This window comes from Amblyomma mixtum, chromosome 5 (genome assembly GCF_055824585.1).
Source record: "Amblyomma mixtum isolate Tamu chromosome 5, ASM5582458v1, whole genome shotgun sequence".
NCBI classification, from domain to species: Eukaryota; Metazoa; Arthropoda; class Arachnida; order Ixodida; family Ixodidae; genus Amblyomma; species Amblyomma mixtum.
The window spans coordinates 142,368,304-142,384,910 of NC_143016.1; the positions used below are offsets into that span (position 1 = coordinate 142,368,304).

At 47.3% G+C, this 16,607-nt stretch overlaps 1 protein-coding gene across 1 annotated transcript in view; it reads right to left on the reverse strand.

Annotated features, from left to right (window-relative positions):
* LOC149343938 (arylsulfatase B-like) overlaps positions 1-16,607 on the reverse strand; it is an 89,339-nt gene that overhangs the window by 57,469 nt on the left and 15,263 nt on the right. Inside the window, exons 3-4 of the mRNA XM_089547105.1 lie at positions 14,183-14,295; positions 10,179-10,289 (exon numbers count right to left, since the gene is read on the reverse strand). Coding sequence (XP_089403231.1) covers positions 10,179-10,289; positions 14,183-14,295 — 224 coding nt within the window. The remainder of the gene's footprint in view (positions 1-10,178; positions 10,290-14,182; positions 14,296-16,607) is intronic.

The window sequence follows — 16,607 nt, forward strand, 5'->3', positions numbered from 1 at the left end:
CCGAGGGTTCTCTTACGACGCTCCACGACCCCGACCCGGGCAGCGACCAGCCGAAATCGAGGAGTTTTTGCGCCGGGAAGAATGCTCACCACCCAGCCGCCTATCACGTTCCCCGTCGCCTTCGTCTCCGCGCTTTGTATCTCCTAGCCGAGGCTACGCAGTGCGTGGACGCTCCCCCAGCCCCCGAAGGTTAAACTGAATAAAGCAGCCTCTGGAGGTGAGGTTGCTTCCGAGCGCAAGCACAAAGATCCTCCATCGACGAAAACCCAAGTCCATGCCTCAACTACGACGACAACTACGACGACAACACCGACGACAACACCGACGACAACACCGACGACAACACCGGCGACAACACCGACGACAACACCGACGACAACAACGACGACAACAATGACGACAACACCGACGACAGCACCGACAACGACGACGACGACGACGCGGCCAGACTTGAAACTTTTACCGCTGCCCAGTGAAGTAACGTCGGAGTACGCCCACCGCAGCCTTACTACTCGACGAAGCCGAGATCGGACACCGAAGACAACGTACAATACGAGAACGCGAACAAGTGACCTTGAAGTTACGGTCGACGGTCACGAGGTTACTGCCTTGGTCGACACTGGAGCTGACTACTCTGTCATGAGTGGCCCACTCGCTGTCCGACTCAGGAAGGTAACAACAACTTGGGATGGCCCGTTGATCCGCACCGCAGGTGGCAACCTGATTACGCCGTCAGGACGCTGCACCGCGAGAGTTAGTGTAAACGGGAGAACCTATGCGACAACCTTCCTGATCCTACAGCAATGCTCGCGAGACGTGATTTTGGGAATGGACTTCCTGAATGAACATCGAGCGATCATCGACCTTCGATCTAAGTCGATCAAGCTTTCCACGGACAAAGCTATATCTGAAGCGATGACAGCGACTCATCCCGTTGCCTTGAACGTCCTCGACGAAGCATTGAGCGTGCCGCCCCGATCAAGTGTCGTCGCCTGCATAGGTACTGGAGACATCGAAACTGCCGAAGGCGTCATCGAGGGGAACACCCAGCTACTCCTGGATCGAGGACTGGCCGTCGCAAGGGGAGTCGCCCAAATCCGAAATGGCCAAGCCCAGGTTATGCTAACTTCACCGAAGAATACCGGCATCTAAACAAAGGTACGACGATCGCTTTCCTCGACGAGCTGGCAGACATCAGAGACATATTTGCCCTACCCGACCAACCCGTAGAACCATCTGACCAACGCCATCAACCAACGTTTGATATCAACCCAGCATTACCACGGAGCAGACAAGACCAAATACGCAGTCTTCTTCAAGAGTACAGCGATTGCTTCTCATCAGCATCGAATGTGCGACGAACGAGGCTTGCCAAGCACCGAATTGTCACAGACGAACACGCCCGACCACTGCGACAGAGCCCCTACCGCGTATCGCCGCTAGAACGCCAAACTATCCGTAAGCAAGTTGAGGAAATGCTTCGTGACGACGTTATCCAGCCATCAAGGAGCCCCTGGGCAGCACCAGTCGTCCTAGTGAAAAAGAAAGACGGCACCCTTCGCTTTTGCGTCGATTACCGCCGCTTGAACAGCATTACGAAGAAGGATGTGTACCCCCTCCCCCGCATCGACGATACATTGGACCGGCTGTGCAACGCTAAGTACTTCTCATCGATGTACCTGAAGAGCGGCTACTGGCACATTGAAGTCGACGAAAGAGATCGCGAAAAGACTGCGTTCATCACGCCAGACGGACTCTTCGAGTTCAAGGTGATGCCATTCGGCCTCTGCTCTGCCCCAGCGACGTTCCAGCGAGTAATGGATACGGTGCTCGCAGGCTTGAAGTGGCAGATTTGCCTAGTCTACTTAGATGACGTTGTTGTCTTCTCCTCAAGCTTTGAAAACCACCTCAGAAGGCTTCGGATAGTGCTGGAAACGATCAAGTCTTCAGGCCTGACACTGAAACCAGAGAAGTGCCACTTCGCCTACGAGGAGCTGCTGTTCCTTGGTCACGTCGTATGCAAGGATGGAGTTCGCCCCGACGCCCAGAAGACGGCTGCGATCGCAGAGTTTCCACACCCTAATGACAAGAATACTATACGCAGCTTCCTTGGATTGTGCGCTTATTACCGACGATTCGTCAAGAACTTTTCGCGCATCGCTGAACCTTTGACTCAACTTACCAAGGCTGACGTGCCTTTTAAATGGGAAAGGCCACAAGAGGAAGCTTTCAAAGAGCTGAAGCGCCGCTTACAGTCCCCTCCTGTGCTCGGGCACTTTGATGAAAACGCCGAAACCGAAGTTCATACCGATGCAAGCGGGGTGGGCTTAGGAGCGGTCCTCGTTCAGAAAAATGGCACACAGGAGAAAGTTATCGCGTACGCTAGCCGTTCACTGTCGAGAGCCGAAGCCAACTATTCGACGACAGAGAAAGAATGTCTCGCCATTTTTTGGGCCACGTCCAAATTTTGCCCCTACCTATACGGACGACCATTCAAGGTTGTGAGCGATCACCATGCTCTGTGCTGGCTGGCCAATTTGAAAGATCCCTCCGGCCGCCTTGCTCGTTGGAGCCTGCGTCTTCAAGAATTCGACATAACTGTGTAGTCTACAAATCTGGCCGCAAGCATTCCGATGCAGACTGCCTATCGCGAGCCCCCGTAGACGCAGCACCGGAAGAGGAAGACGACGACGCTTTCTTAGGACCGGTAAGCCAGAGCAGTTTCGCGCAGCAGCAGCACTCGGATCCTGACTTGCAAAGCCTAGTTGATTATCTGAAAGGCAAGACCGCATCGCCTCCCCGAGGGTTCAAGCGGCAACTGTCGTCCTTCGTTCTTCACAATAATGTCCTCCTGAAGAAGTACTTCGCGCCAAACAGTACAGTGCATCTTCTTGTCGTGCCCAAAAATCTGAGGCAAGAAATTATGCAGGCATGTCATGATGAGCCGACTGCACGACATCTCGGGATTGATCGCACGTTGCACCGCATCCAGGAGAAGTACTATTGGCCACGGCTAGCTACCGACGGTTCCCATTACGTGAAAACGTGCCGTGAGTGTCAGCGACGCAAAACGCCTCCGACTAGACCAGCCGGACTCCTGAACCCCATACCACCGCCAACTAAGCCCTTTCAGCAAATAGGGATGGACCTCCTCGGCCCCTTTCCGACCTCTTCATCAGGAAACAAGTGGATCATCGTGGCCACCGACTACATGACCCGCTACGCCGAAGCAAAAGCGTTGCCTAGTGGTACCGCAACAGAAGTCGCAAAATTTTTTGTCGAACAAATTCTGCTGCGACACGGCGCCCCGGAAGTGCTCATCACAGATAGAGGAACGGCGTTTACAGCGGAGCTGACGCAAGCCATTTTAAACTACAGCCAGACAAGCCATCGGAGGAGCACTGCCTATCATCCACAAACCAACGGACTCACAGAGCGTCTGAACAAGACCATCGCAGACATGCTCTCCATATACATCGACGCCGAACACAAGATGTGGGACTCCATTCTGCCCTACGTGATCTTCGCTTATAATACTGCCGTCCAGGAGACAACCAGGTTTATCCCATTCCAGCTGGTATACGGCAGGAAGCCCCCGACAACACTCGACGCAATGCTCCCGCACGTTTCCGACGAAGACAACCTCGACGTCGCCGCCTACCTTTATCGCGCCGAGGAAGCCCGAAGACTTGCGCGGCTTCGCATTCAAGACCAGCAGCACACCGACGCTCGACGCTACAATCTGCGCCGACGAGACACGCATTACAAGCCAGGTGATCGGGTTTCGATATGGACGCCAGTTCGCCGCCGTGGATTGAGCGAAAAGTTGCTGCGACGCTACTTTGGCCCGTACAGGGTTCTCCGTCGCATCGGTGACCTCGACTATGAAGTCCTCCCGGACGCCACGACAGCATCTCAGCGACGCCGCCCACGCCCGGAAGTCGTACATGTCGTACGCCTGAAGCCATATTATGAACGCTAACGGACTCGAAGTTTTTATTCTCCGTGTTTATTTTCATTTCAAAGCATCGAGACGATGCTTCTTTGGGAGGGGGGTAATGCCACGTATCATTGTAGTGTTTGTTCGTTCACGCTCAAGGCATCAGGAAAGGGTCGTTATCACTTTTGTTGTTGACGCGAGAAGCGACCAGACTAATCTCGATTGTTCGCAGCCATGAAAGGCTGCATCTAGGTTTTTCCAGATTGCCGTAGATAATCTTGACCTGTTATCTGGAAGTTTCCTTGCCGGCTTTAAATTGAGCGATGCCGCGAGCGGCGGCCATTCGTAGTTCGACGACTGACGAGCACGTTTGTTGCTTACGCGGCGGTCGCCTGCGCGGCGGTCGAGTATCGGCATTTTTACTGCATTACTGACGTGCTCAGTGCTGCGTCACTGAGCATTTGCTTGACTGATCAGAGCATTAAGTTCATCTGTTTTGTTTTGTATTTTCTATGTTAAAACAGAAAAAAATAAACTTCTCTTTCTACGCCGCCGCCGAGTGATTCAGTCTTTTGCGGGCGCAAGTCAGCCCAAATAAAGAGCTTCGTTTCCAAGACTGGTTGGTGTCTTCCTGACCGCTGGACTGCCGTCACTACAACGTGACAATATCCTTAAGGTGGAGCGTAAGTCTCCCGTCAGTTTTTGTCTCAAAAGTTGGCATTTCTCTTTTAATACAATTGTTAACCCTGTACTTGTAACCTTACTTGACTCCGCTGCTTTTGAGCCACAGATCTTCTAATCGCTTTTTTCTGACTTCTATCTCAGCCTCCGTGGTGGCTTATAGATAATGGCGCTCGGCTGCGGACCCGAAGAAGGCGGGTTTGATCCCGAGCAAGGCGGTCGAATTTCGGTGGAGGAGAAATGCCAGACGCCCGTGTACTGTGCGATATCAGTGCACGCTAAAGAACCCCGGGTGGTCCAAATTATCCTGAGCCTTCCCCTACCACGTCTCTCATAGCCTGAGTCGCTTTGGGATCTTAAACCCCCATAATCTAAATTAACATCTACCACAGATTCATTCACTTTGCGTTTGTTATGTCCAAATTTTAATGCCTCAGGGAGAGCGACTGTCTCTGCGTGGACATCCGGATGGATACTGACAGACTACGGATCTGGACACCGGCATCGTCCGCTAGGGAAAGGTGTTCAACGAATAATAGTACACAGTCAAAGGAAGCGAAGGTGATTATGTCAGCAATAAATATAGAGCGTCATGTTAATTTCCCCTTGCCAAGGACCCCTCAAAACCATTTTTCTTTCTAGCAGCTGGCATTTACCAGAATCAAGTTCACACACTGCATATCAGCAGCCAGCTCAAAAGTACTGGAACCTCAATACTGACCTAACATTTTGTAACTAATATTTTTTATCAAAAACAGCATTGGGATAACTTCTTCAGGTGATGCTCACTCTCTAAGCCAAACGGGGAGCATAAATGATAAAAGGAACAAAATAGACTTTATTCATATCCATAGTTTGGAGTGGGAACAAGAGTTGATAAAACAGATCACACTCGCGTGTAACGAGTAACCACAGCGTCAGCTGGGTTTAGGATAAAAATATCCCCACTCGGCTTCTGGCACCCCTCTTGCCTCACGAACAAGTGCCATTAATCAATAAAGCTCTTTCTTTTATGCTACTATTTCAGCTGCTGTCGTTTTGATGAGGTTTATGCTTTATGTCAATTCCAGCGCCTATTTAAACTCCTGGCCGTGCGACACCGCCTTCAGTGGGCAGCGGAGTAGTAACAGCAAAATGTTCTACGTTCCACCCTTCTGCACTTCGCAGGTGTGTAAGCCTTTTTCCTTGTACGCTAAGAGAAGCGATGATATCTGCTTATTGCTGCTCCCGTGCCCACAAGTACTTTCTGAAATTATTTGCGAGTGCTTTCATATGTCTGTGCTCGTACTTTGCTGTGTCGACATTGAATCCAATACTGGCCCTAACACCCGCTCTGAATCCAATCTAGAAACGCTGACTTTGCCTGACGAACCCTCGGAACAGATGGCCGTTATCTTCAAACTGCTCAAGGATATTCAGCTGCGATCTGTCCAGTCCTCTAAATGTAAGACTGAATTGGTGGCCGATGTTAAATCAACCAAAGCTAGCCAAAAAAATATTGAATCTAAGATTGGCTGCATCCAAGAAAGACTTGACGCCCTTGAAGAAAAAACAAAGTGTTTTGATGACTTTGAAGAGCAGGTTACGGGTTTCCAAAAATCTTTGGAAGCCCGCAGCGCTGAGCTTGATTCTATGAAATCTCGATTTTCCGACCTAGAGGACAGATCACGAAGAAATAACGTTATATTTCACGGTTTCCCTGATTCTCGTGAATCATGGGATGAATCTGAAGCCCTGGTCATCAACGTGTTAACAAGCCTTCGCGTCAATTTACCCGAGATGGCAATTCAACGCGCTCATCGTCTCGGTTCATACTCGCCTAACAAATGCCGCCCCATTGTTGCAAAATTCAGCCACTACAAAATAAAAGAAAAAGTGTTTTCCGCACGCAGTGAACTAAAAGAAAAAGACATAGCAATTTCTGATGACTACTCATCCGCAACCCGTCATGCACGAAGTAAACTGATAGCCTTTGCTAAGAGTTTGCCAGGAACACCCCTCTTTCATCTGCGCTACAACAAATTATCAGTAAACAAGAAACTCTACATGTACGACCATGCAAGTGACAGCGTGACAGAATGCGCCTCACAAACACATGTTGATACGCAACAGGGCATTTCATCCCCTGGCAGTGCGTAGCAAGGCGAGAGGGGCAGTGGTAGTCGTTTATCTCCCGTATCAGTCCTGTTCACTAACATTCCAAGCATTAAAAACAAACACGACTCGTTCACTTCTGCAGTAAACACATGTAGCCCCGATATTGTTGTTCTTACTGAAACTTGGCTGCATGCGCATGTTCGTGACCACGAAATTTTCTTAACCGCTCATAACTTCTCTGTTTATCGCTGCGACCGCACGATAAAAGAAGGTGGCGGTGTTCATCTGGCTACTAACAAAAACTTACCCTCTAAGCATATTAGTATTACTACGAACTTGGAGATAGTATGGGCAATTATTGAAATAAACTTCCAAAAAATTATAATTGGCGTTTGCAATCGTTCTCCTACTCACTCTGCCTCCTTTGCTGAAGAATTACAAGATGCGATCAACATCGTCATAACACGCCACCCTTTCTTGCCCCTGTTTTTGCTTGGCGATTTCAATATTCTAAACATTGCATGGAATAACGAACCCATTATCATACCCCCTTTTTCTCCGTTATCAAAAGATTTTCTCGACTTGCGTGCATTATTCACTTTCAGTAACACAGCCCACCAAAACCACACCACACGTTGCTAGTACTCTTGACCTACTTCTAACTACTCGGCCCGAATGTATTTCGAATATTTGTTATTCACCTCCCCTGAGCGACTATTCACTGATTAATTTCAACATCAACATTTCACGACCAAAATCAGAAAGAAAACAAAGATCATTCGCGACTACAAGAAAGCAGATTTTGATTCCATTAACAAAGAGCTGAGTATATTTCCTGATACCTTCCTCACAGATTTCGACGACCGCATTGTGCAAGCGAACTGGGACATGTTTATGGCTAAAACCACTGAATTAACAGAAAAGTTTATCCCTACATACCCTGTCTCCTCTGACGGTCACGCTCCCTGGTACAACACTCACATAAAGCGCTTATCTAACAAAAAAAAACGTTTATATAAATCAGCTAAAACATCTGCTAGCAGTGAAAAATAGGCAGCTTACAAACGTGTATCTAACGAATACATTACAGCCCTTAAGGCTGCGAAAGATAACTTTTTAAAAAACATATTCCCATCTATGCTATCTACTGACACGAAAAAGTTTTGGCGCACCATTAACCCAAAGCATGACGACAGAATAACCGTTGTTGATGACGCTGAAAACGTCATCCCACCTACCGATTCTGCATCCATCTTTAATGAGGTGTTTACACGCAACTTTTCGAAACACACCCATGCCGCTCATCCAACTACACATTCTTACGATTTTGCTGTAATGTACCCCTTATTCATTGAACGATTCGGCGTAGAAAAAGTAATCACATCGCTTAACCTTTCATCTGCTCCTGGCTGTGACCTAATTAATCCAAAGTTTCTGAAAAACCCAAACTCATATTGTTCCGTTATACTTTCAAAGATTTTGCAGCAATCTCTTGACAAAGGTTCACTGCCTGCTGAATGGAAAGTTGGGAAGGTGACTCCACTCCACAAATCAGGTACGAAACATTGCCCACTTAACTATCAGTCCATTTCCTTAACCAGTATACCAGGCAAAATTTCTGTACATATCCTCTTTTCTCAGACTGCTAACTTGTTAGAAGCGAACTCATTTTTCTCACAATTTCAGCATGGCTTTCGCAAAACATACTCGTGTGAAACCCGACTAGTATCGTTCACGAATGAACTGCACCTAATACTTGATCATTCTTCACCAGCTGACTTAATATTTTTAGATTTTTCCAATGCATTCCATAAGGGGTGTCATAGTTTATTAATCTATAAATTGTATCAACTAAATCTTGATACCAAAATTCTTTACTGGCTTGAGGTTTTCCTGATAGACCGCTCAGAGTTTGTCTCAGTTAATGACGTAACCTCAGAGCACTGTCCAGTTCACTCGGGGGTACCTCAAGGGTCTGTGCTTGGGCCCCTTTTATTTCTCATTTATATTAAGGTCTTACCCTCCTGCGTCTCCTCCCATATTCACCTTTTTGCTGATGCCGAAATAACTTGTGATGACGATGTAACCAGGCTACAATCAGCCCTTAACGCTGTTTCTGCATGATGTAAGTTATGGTTAATGGAATTGAATGTTAACAAGTGTAAATTTATACGTGTGTCAAGAAATGCTAATGAACTTCCTGTGTATTCTCTTAATAACGCACCTTTAGATCCGGTAACTACGTACAAGTACCTTGGCCTTCACATCACCTCTGATCTAACATGGACCATTCACATCTCGCATATAATATCCAATGCTAACCGAATGCTTGGCTACTTACGATGCAATTTTTTTAAAGCACCGTCCTCTTTGAAATTACTCCTTTACAAATCTCTAATACGGCCCAAACTCGAATACGCCGCGTCAATTTGAGATCCAGGCCAAACAAACCTAACACAGGCTTTGGAAATGGTTCAGAATAATTTTACTCGCTTCATTCTTTCTAACTATACCAGAACAGCAAGCATTAGTGCCATGAAATCTAGCCTTAACTTACCATCCTTATCATCACGTCGCAAAATTTTTCGCCTGTGCCTATTTCACAAGTTATTCAATCACCCGCAGTTTCATGACGAACTTATCTCACCACCTCAGCACGTATCGCCGAGACTAGATCACATCCACAAGGTTGGCATCCCTTTCTACAGATCAAAACCTTTTTTCCAGTCATTCGTACCACGGACATCCAATGAGTGGAATCACCTTCCTTCTTCGACGGCCACCATCACAGATCATCATTTATTCAAGAATGTTATAGATAAGATTTTTAACAAGGATGTATTTTATACTGTGCTTTTTTGTTTTTGTTTTCCCTTTTTTTTCTCTTCCCTGAACGGCTTAGCTAACAATGTATGTGTAGAGTGATGTTTGTAGCTTGCTTGTTTTAATTAACCCCTGTTTGTTAAATTGATTAGATTTTTGTAACCACTCCTCTCTGTACTGCCGTAATGGCCCTGAGGGTATAATAAATAAATAAATAAATAAATAAATAAATAAATAAATAAATGTGATTTTTGACTAACCGTGGGCTCGAGATCAGCAATTCATTATACGCCGTTCATTACTCGCTGTGAAAGAAAACTCAATGTGGATAAAATATATGGACTCTTAATTTTAATATTATGATGACTCCACCCGGTCAAGGGTATGCACAAAACAGTACCCGTTTGGTTCTCTGATCGACTCATCTAAAGAAAGCACAGTACATAAAAGATAACGTTAAGGGGCACAAGGTGTTTCTACCATACAATATGAAGAAGCTCTATTGTTTTAAACCTAAGTACAAAAACCCTTCATGTTTATAACCTAACTACACAAACAATTCATGTTTATGGAGCACACCATGTCAAGTAGTCGAAACGGTACCTCTGATCGCCTCGTGCATATACAGCTCACTCACCGGAGCCCTCTGGTGGCTGTAATAGTCGATACCTCCTCCCCAGGATCCCACATGGCTCACAAAGCCCCGTTTGGTGGGCGTGTACACGGATTTGTAGAAGCCGAGGTGCCACTAAAGAAAGGGCAAAAAAGAGGGCATGAGTTAGAAGACAGCGTAATATAACTTGAGGCTAATAACGCAGCTTTGGGAATAAACGGTCATCGCAGATTCCGAAGGAATGAACGCGGAAAGGGGCAAGCACAAAATGACCTAGCTTTTTGGGACATAATTTACGATGTAAACCGCGCGCTTTTTTTAATGAAGCTGTTTATAGGCTAGAAACAGAATTGAAGGTTGCATGAAACACGCTCCGCGAAAATGTATCACGGCCCTGTTGTGCTACCAGCACGCATGACCAGAACATCGAACTGGAACTTGCACTCTCAAAGAGAGAAATCGTGAGGAGACCTGCGACTGCTGGTTCGCTCAAAATGCGCCAGGCGGTGGTGGTGTCACACTTTATTAACAGCCTTTATGTTAGGCGTTCAGTAGGTCCTGGGCCAAGGTGACGAGGGCGCGTTGCAGGTTCAGGTCCAGGAAGGCAAACCAGGGGTGGTATTCTCCCCGTGTCGCCTTTTGCTACATGTCGCATAAGGGCGGGGCCTAAAAAAGTGCGTACAGTTGCTCGAAGAAATGGAAAACGCCGCCGGCACTTTCGTCGGCGATGCTTTCATTCACTACGAGAAGCGACAATTTACCACTGCTGATTCACTAGCAGCAGTAGTTTCGTATCTTTGATTAATAGAGTGAATTATAGCAGAGATGGTTATTTTTTATTTAAAGCAGCATAATGTACATACTACAGCCAATGAGTACTTATAATGCCATCTCCTCGCTGAGAGCGACGTCTGCTTCGTCGTCTGTTTACGACGGTGCAAAGTAAGTTCGCATGGCGAGCGGCAGCCCAGCTCAGCAGACGGGAATTTGGCCGCGCCGCAAGAATTCCTGCTTCACTGCTGCTCGCTCCGATGGAGTGCGAGGAAGGGAGGCCCAGTGTTGTCGTGTGCCGACTCGCACGATAGCCGTGGCGACATCGAAAAGCTTCGTCGGTCAAAGCTAACGGGTCGCGGTGTCCGCGGACACGGCACTCTTCTTCGCGGCTCAAAAACCAGGCAAGGAGAGTGGGATCCATAGCGTCTCTATAGTATCAGTTTCCTAGCCCGTCACCCGCACGAATTGCTTCAGCGCATTCCGTTGTTCGACTAAGCGTAGTAAATTGGGGCGACGTCACGATGACGTAGCAAGAAGGCGAATCCGTGTCGTCACGCCTCCGTCACCGCGGCTCGAGCCAAAGAGCGAAGGCAACATGTCGCAAAAGGCGACACCGAGAAATTACCACCCCAGATGGGCCACGGTGGGGTTGGAGGGAAAGGATAGGCGGGGGACTGGAAGGCTACGTGGCACTGTGTTCGGCAGTGTTCTATGTCTGCATATGTGTGTGGACAGTGTGGGCACTGAGGTGTGGAAGTGTGCCGGTAGAGGTAAAGTTTGGCTCGTGTACGTAGGTGATTAAACTCTATTCGGCGAAGAATGCGAGCTTCACGGATCGATAAGGATGGTTGTGGTGGTGGTCAATCAGCTAAATCCAATTTTTTCCGCGTGTAGTATTCATCGACAGTGTGTCTGTAACCTACTCCGTCGGTGGGCTCGTCCATGGGATCCCCGGCGCCCGGTGTACAGTATCGCAGGCAAGTGGTGAGCCAGGGGTGCTATTCTCCCGGTGTCGCCTTTTGCAACATGTCGCCTTCGCTCTTCGCAATTGGCTCGAGCCGTGGTGACGGCGGCGTGACGACACGGATCCGCCTTCCTGCTACGTCATCGTGACGTCATCCCAATTTACTACGCTTAGTCGAACAACAGAATGCGCAGAAAAGACTCGTGCGGGCGACGGGATTAGAAATTGATACTATATAGACGCCATGGATCCCAGTCTCCTTGCCTGGTTTTTGAGCCCCGAAGAAGAGTGCCGTGTCTGCGGACACCCCGACCCGTTTGCTTTGACCGACGAAGCTTTTCGATGTCGCCACGGCTATCGTGCGATTCGGCACACGACAACACTGGGCCTCCTTTCCTCGCACTCCATCGGAGCGAGCAGCAGTGAAGCAGGAATTCTTGCGGCGCGGCCAAATTACCGTCTGCTGAGCCGGGCTGCCGCTCGCCATGCGAACTTACTTTGCACCGTCGTAAACAGACGACGAAGCAGACGTTGCCCGCAGCGACCAGATGGCATCATAAGTACTCATTGACTGTAGTATGTACAGTATGCTGCTTGAAATAAAAAATAATCATCTCTGCTATAATAAACAACTACTAATCAACGATACGAAACTACTGCTGCTAGTGAATCAGCAGTGGTAAATTGTCGCTTCTCGGAGTGAATTCAAGCATCGCCGACGAAAATGCCGGCGGCGTTTTTCGTTTCTTCGAGCAACTGTACGCACTTTTTTAGGAACCGCCCTAATACGACATGTCGCAAAAGACGACACCGGTAGAATACCACCCCAGCTCATTACCAGGGATGCCCATGTGACCAGGGATCCACCGAAGGGCCACCGGTCGTAGGCTTAATTCTAAGAGGGTGGCATCTAAGGCCTATCAGATAACACAGAAAGGCTATAGGGCCACAGTGCTGCTTGTTTCCATTCAGATGGCGCAAATCGCAAATCTATGGCAAATCTGAGAAACAAAAAAATTGCCGAAGATTACGTTACTTAATAATGCGAAATATGAGCGCAGCTCATCAGCTGTTTCAGCTTTTCGATAGCTTGAGGTTTTCGATAGATTTTGGACAGATAGATAGATTTCGGGTTTCAGAGCGCTGTGAAATATACTCTGGGACAAGATGGTAAATTGATCTAAATAAATAAATAAATAAAAGAATGCGAGCAAGACTTGTGTATACAATTACAAACAACTTGTTATTTTTCACACATATTCCTTCTTCAAGAAACACCCCAATAACAGTTCTTGATTGTCATGGAGGAAGCTTTGTGGTTGGAGAAATAGATGGATATATGCTTGGCTTGCTACACCAATCCCTGGTTGTCAAAGACGAGGTCTATTCAAGTATTTCGCGAGGTGTCACAGCCATGGGAGGCGTTACGGGTGAGAGGACCGGAATGTTCTCCCGCGTAAGGGGTAAGAAATTCCTGTTTGTCTTTATATCTACATTGATGTCCCCACCCACCCTGTCACTCGGCCAGGTGGCAGTTAATGTTTCATCGCGATAGTTCGCTCACCGTTGTCAGCGCTAACGCACGCAGCCCACATCTCCTTCTCATCCCCCCACGTACCTATAAGCGTGATTCAGGCGTCCACTGACCCAGGGAGCCAGTTATGCACACTTCCTTTTCTTAAAATTATCTCAATGTAAAACGTTATCAACGCCAACGCCCATGAACACATCGAACGCTGACGGCCTAGGCTTCAGCGCCGCGTTTCCGGCACAACGTTCTCAATGCCAACTCATGCAGCGCTCATCTGTCAATACCGCCACGTAACTTCAAGCACGATTAAGGTGTAGACTGTTCCGAGAGGGCAGTTATGCGTCTGTAAAACATAGTCAACGCCGGCGCCAACGAACACAATTAGCGCTGACAGCGTGCGGCTGCAGCGCAGCGTTTCTGGCACAACGTTGTCACGACCAACGCTTGCAGCGCACATCTGTCACTACCGCCACGTACCTTAAAGCACGATTGAGGCGTCCACTGTTCCAAAAGGTCAGTTATGAGCCTTCCCTCTGGTTCAGGTGTCCACCGACATGTTTGAGAGATACTGCTCCATTTCGTTTCCTCCAAAACCAATTTGCCAATTTTACCCTCTGCTTTCCAAGCACCCGCCCGCTACATTGGCTTCGCAGCTGGAAGAGCGACTAAGGTGTCCACTGCTGTTTACAAAGGACAACGGCGACAGCGACGACTCGAAACGCAGAAAAGGGCTCCAAAGAGCAGCGCTCTAAAACATACCTTTCCCAGAATGTACGAAGTGTAGCCTAGTTCATTAAGCCACTCGGGAAGTATCTTCAGGTCCAGGGGCAGACCTCTTGGTTCCGACATCATGAGAACAAAGTGTTGCATTCCTAGGGAGAAATTGAGTGCAAAGTGAGCACGTGCTGTCACAGAGGCTCCGTCATCAGAGGCCCTTTCCTTATGCTCTTAAAATTAAAGTGCTATCAATACCTCTTTCTTGCTTCGAACTGACATAAACTTCCTCGGAAGATCCTGAGGAAAAGAACTGAGCTTTTGGAGCCGTCTAACCAGTAGGCTATGAGATAGTGGAGAGAAGTGTTTTGAAGAAAAAGCCGAATATCACCCCTGGGTGTTACGTTCGAGGAGAGAGATGTCTTTGTGTGAGAAAATTGGGCGTTCCATTTCCGCCGCTACGCCGCTGCATGCGGAGATGAGCAACCTGGGACTCTCCTTTTTATCGCTGCAGCTGCGCCAATAGGAATAGTTTGCTAGGGAACAGTGAATTAAAGGTTCGTTTGTGCTTTGCACGTGGCGCTGCTTTCATATCTGTATTTATAAAAAGAAAAACATTACTGTGAATGAAAGCTGCAACCCAGGCACAGTAAGGATTCGCAGTAATCTTCAGCGCGTCAATGAAGGCGTTAAACTAAGCATGAAGAAACTGCGGAATTTTTTCTTCGTTTAGTTGCATTCTATGTATTCGCCAAATGCACCGTTCATTATAATGCACGTATGTGCTTTGCGGTCTTATAAAACAAGCGCATCAATTCTAGATGTGCCATTGAAAGACAGAGAACAATATGCGCATTGCTCTGAAGTAGTCACCGCACCAAGAATTATTTCACGCCCCAGGGGTACCTCAGGGCACTTCGAAGAGTCGGTTCCTTTGTTTAAATGTTAAATCATTATCCTTTTCTGGGTACCTACAACATTTTCAAGTTACTCGCACTACCCGATTGAATAATTTGGAATTTCGACTTAAATATGTCTTCTGCTGCGTTTTTAAATATGCGCAATATGATCTTAATGTAGGCTTTTGAACGCATAGAGATCAATACTATAAGGGCTCGGATAAAGGTCGTAGAAAAAGAAATCTTCGGCCTGTGGCTCCGCAACTAAATTTCATAGACATATAAAGCCTCTATAAGCTTCAAAAAGCAATTAAAGCTCCATTATGAGATATTCCTACTACCGCGCTCGCCCCGGTGCTTCCTCATTCACTCCTGTTACACCCCTGCCACCTCCGCTGTCCCATTTGGTGACTCCGGATGTGTGGGAGGGTACGTTTTTATTTTTTTACTAATAGATGGTTCGTTTCCGGCGCTTTTTTTTTCTTTTTCTTATCGCTGTATCGACCTGTAACGCTGTATCGACCTAGCAGCTTAGTGAAGTGTCACTGTTTTCCATTACCTCTTCCTATGAACGTGGCTTACGCCTGGCAGCGGATATTTCACACTTGCAGTGCTTGTGTATGCCCGCAAGCGGTGCAAGATTTTCAGAGCATTTCAGTCAAGACCTTTGTTGAGGGCGCTGGCGTTGCTTCCCGCAACTCATGTATCGTTCTAAAATTCTTTCATGTTGAGTAGGTTTGTGACCTTAATGCAACCTTATTGAGGCCATGCTTTCAGCTCCATTACAATTTAGCTGATCTTAGACCCATTTATGCACTGCTGTCAGTTCTAGTAGCCAAACTTTAGCGCACGCTCGCATGAATGGACAATAAATTAGCAAGGGCGAGCTACAAAGGGCCAGTCGCCCCTGACGAAGGCGAGAGTTTCTCCTGCCACTTATTTTCACCGTATGCCTATTAGCTGCTTCCAAGATATTCCTACCATTGCTATAGTTACGAACGCCAGAAACCATTTTCACTCAGTGACGACCCTCTCCACAGTACGCAAACATTGTGTGGTACTCTCCCACAACGATTGATATAGAAAACATAGAACAACTTCAAAGCTTCTCCGCTCATTTTATACACAACCGCTACAAACGCCAGGACTCTGTGTCTGCTATGTTGCATGAAGGACAGCTGGAGTACTTGAGAGAACGCAGGAAAACTGCTCGAATTAAATTTCTCAGTAGCTTATATATTTATAAATTTGGCTTCTCCCGTATCACATAATAAAACACTCATGTAAGAAGCCTCGCCATAAGAATGAACACTATATTGAACCAATCATGTACTAATGTACATGCTTCCCGCAGAGCTCGCAGCTCTAGACGTAGCGGCGTTGCATTCCTTGTTGAAAGAAATTTTGACATAGTTTTTTCCTAACACGACCATATAGTGGAACTTAATTCCACATTATCTTAATTAACAAGAAAGGAGACGTCAAGGACTAGAAGAATTACAGACCAATCAGCTTATTGTCCGTTGCCTACAAGGTATTTACTAAGGTAATCGCTAATAGAGTAAGGAGAA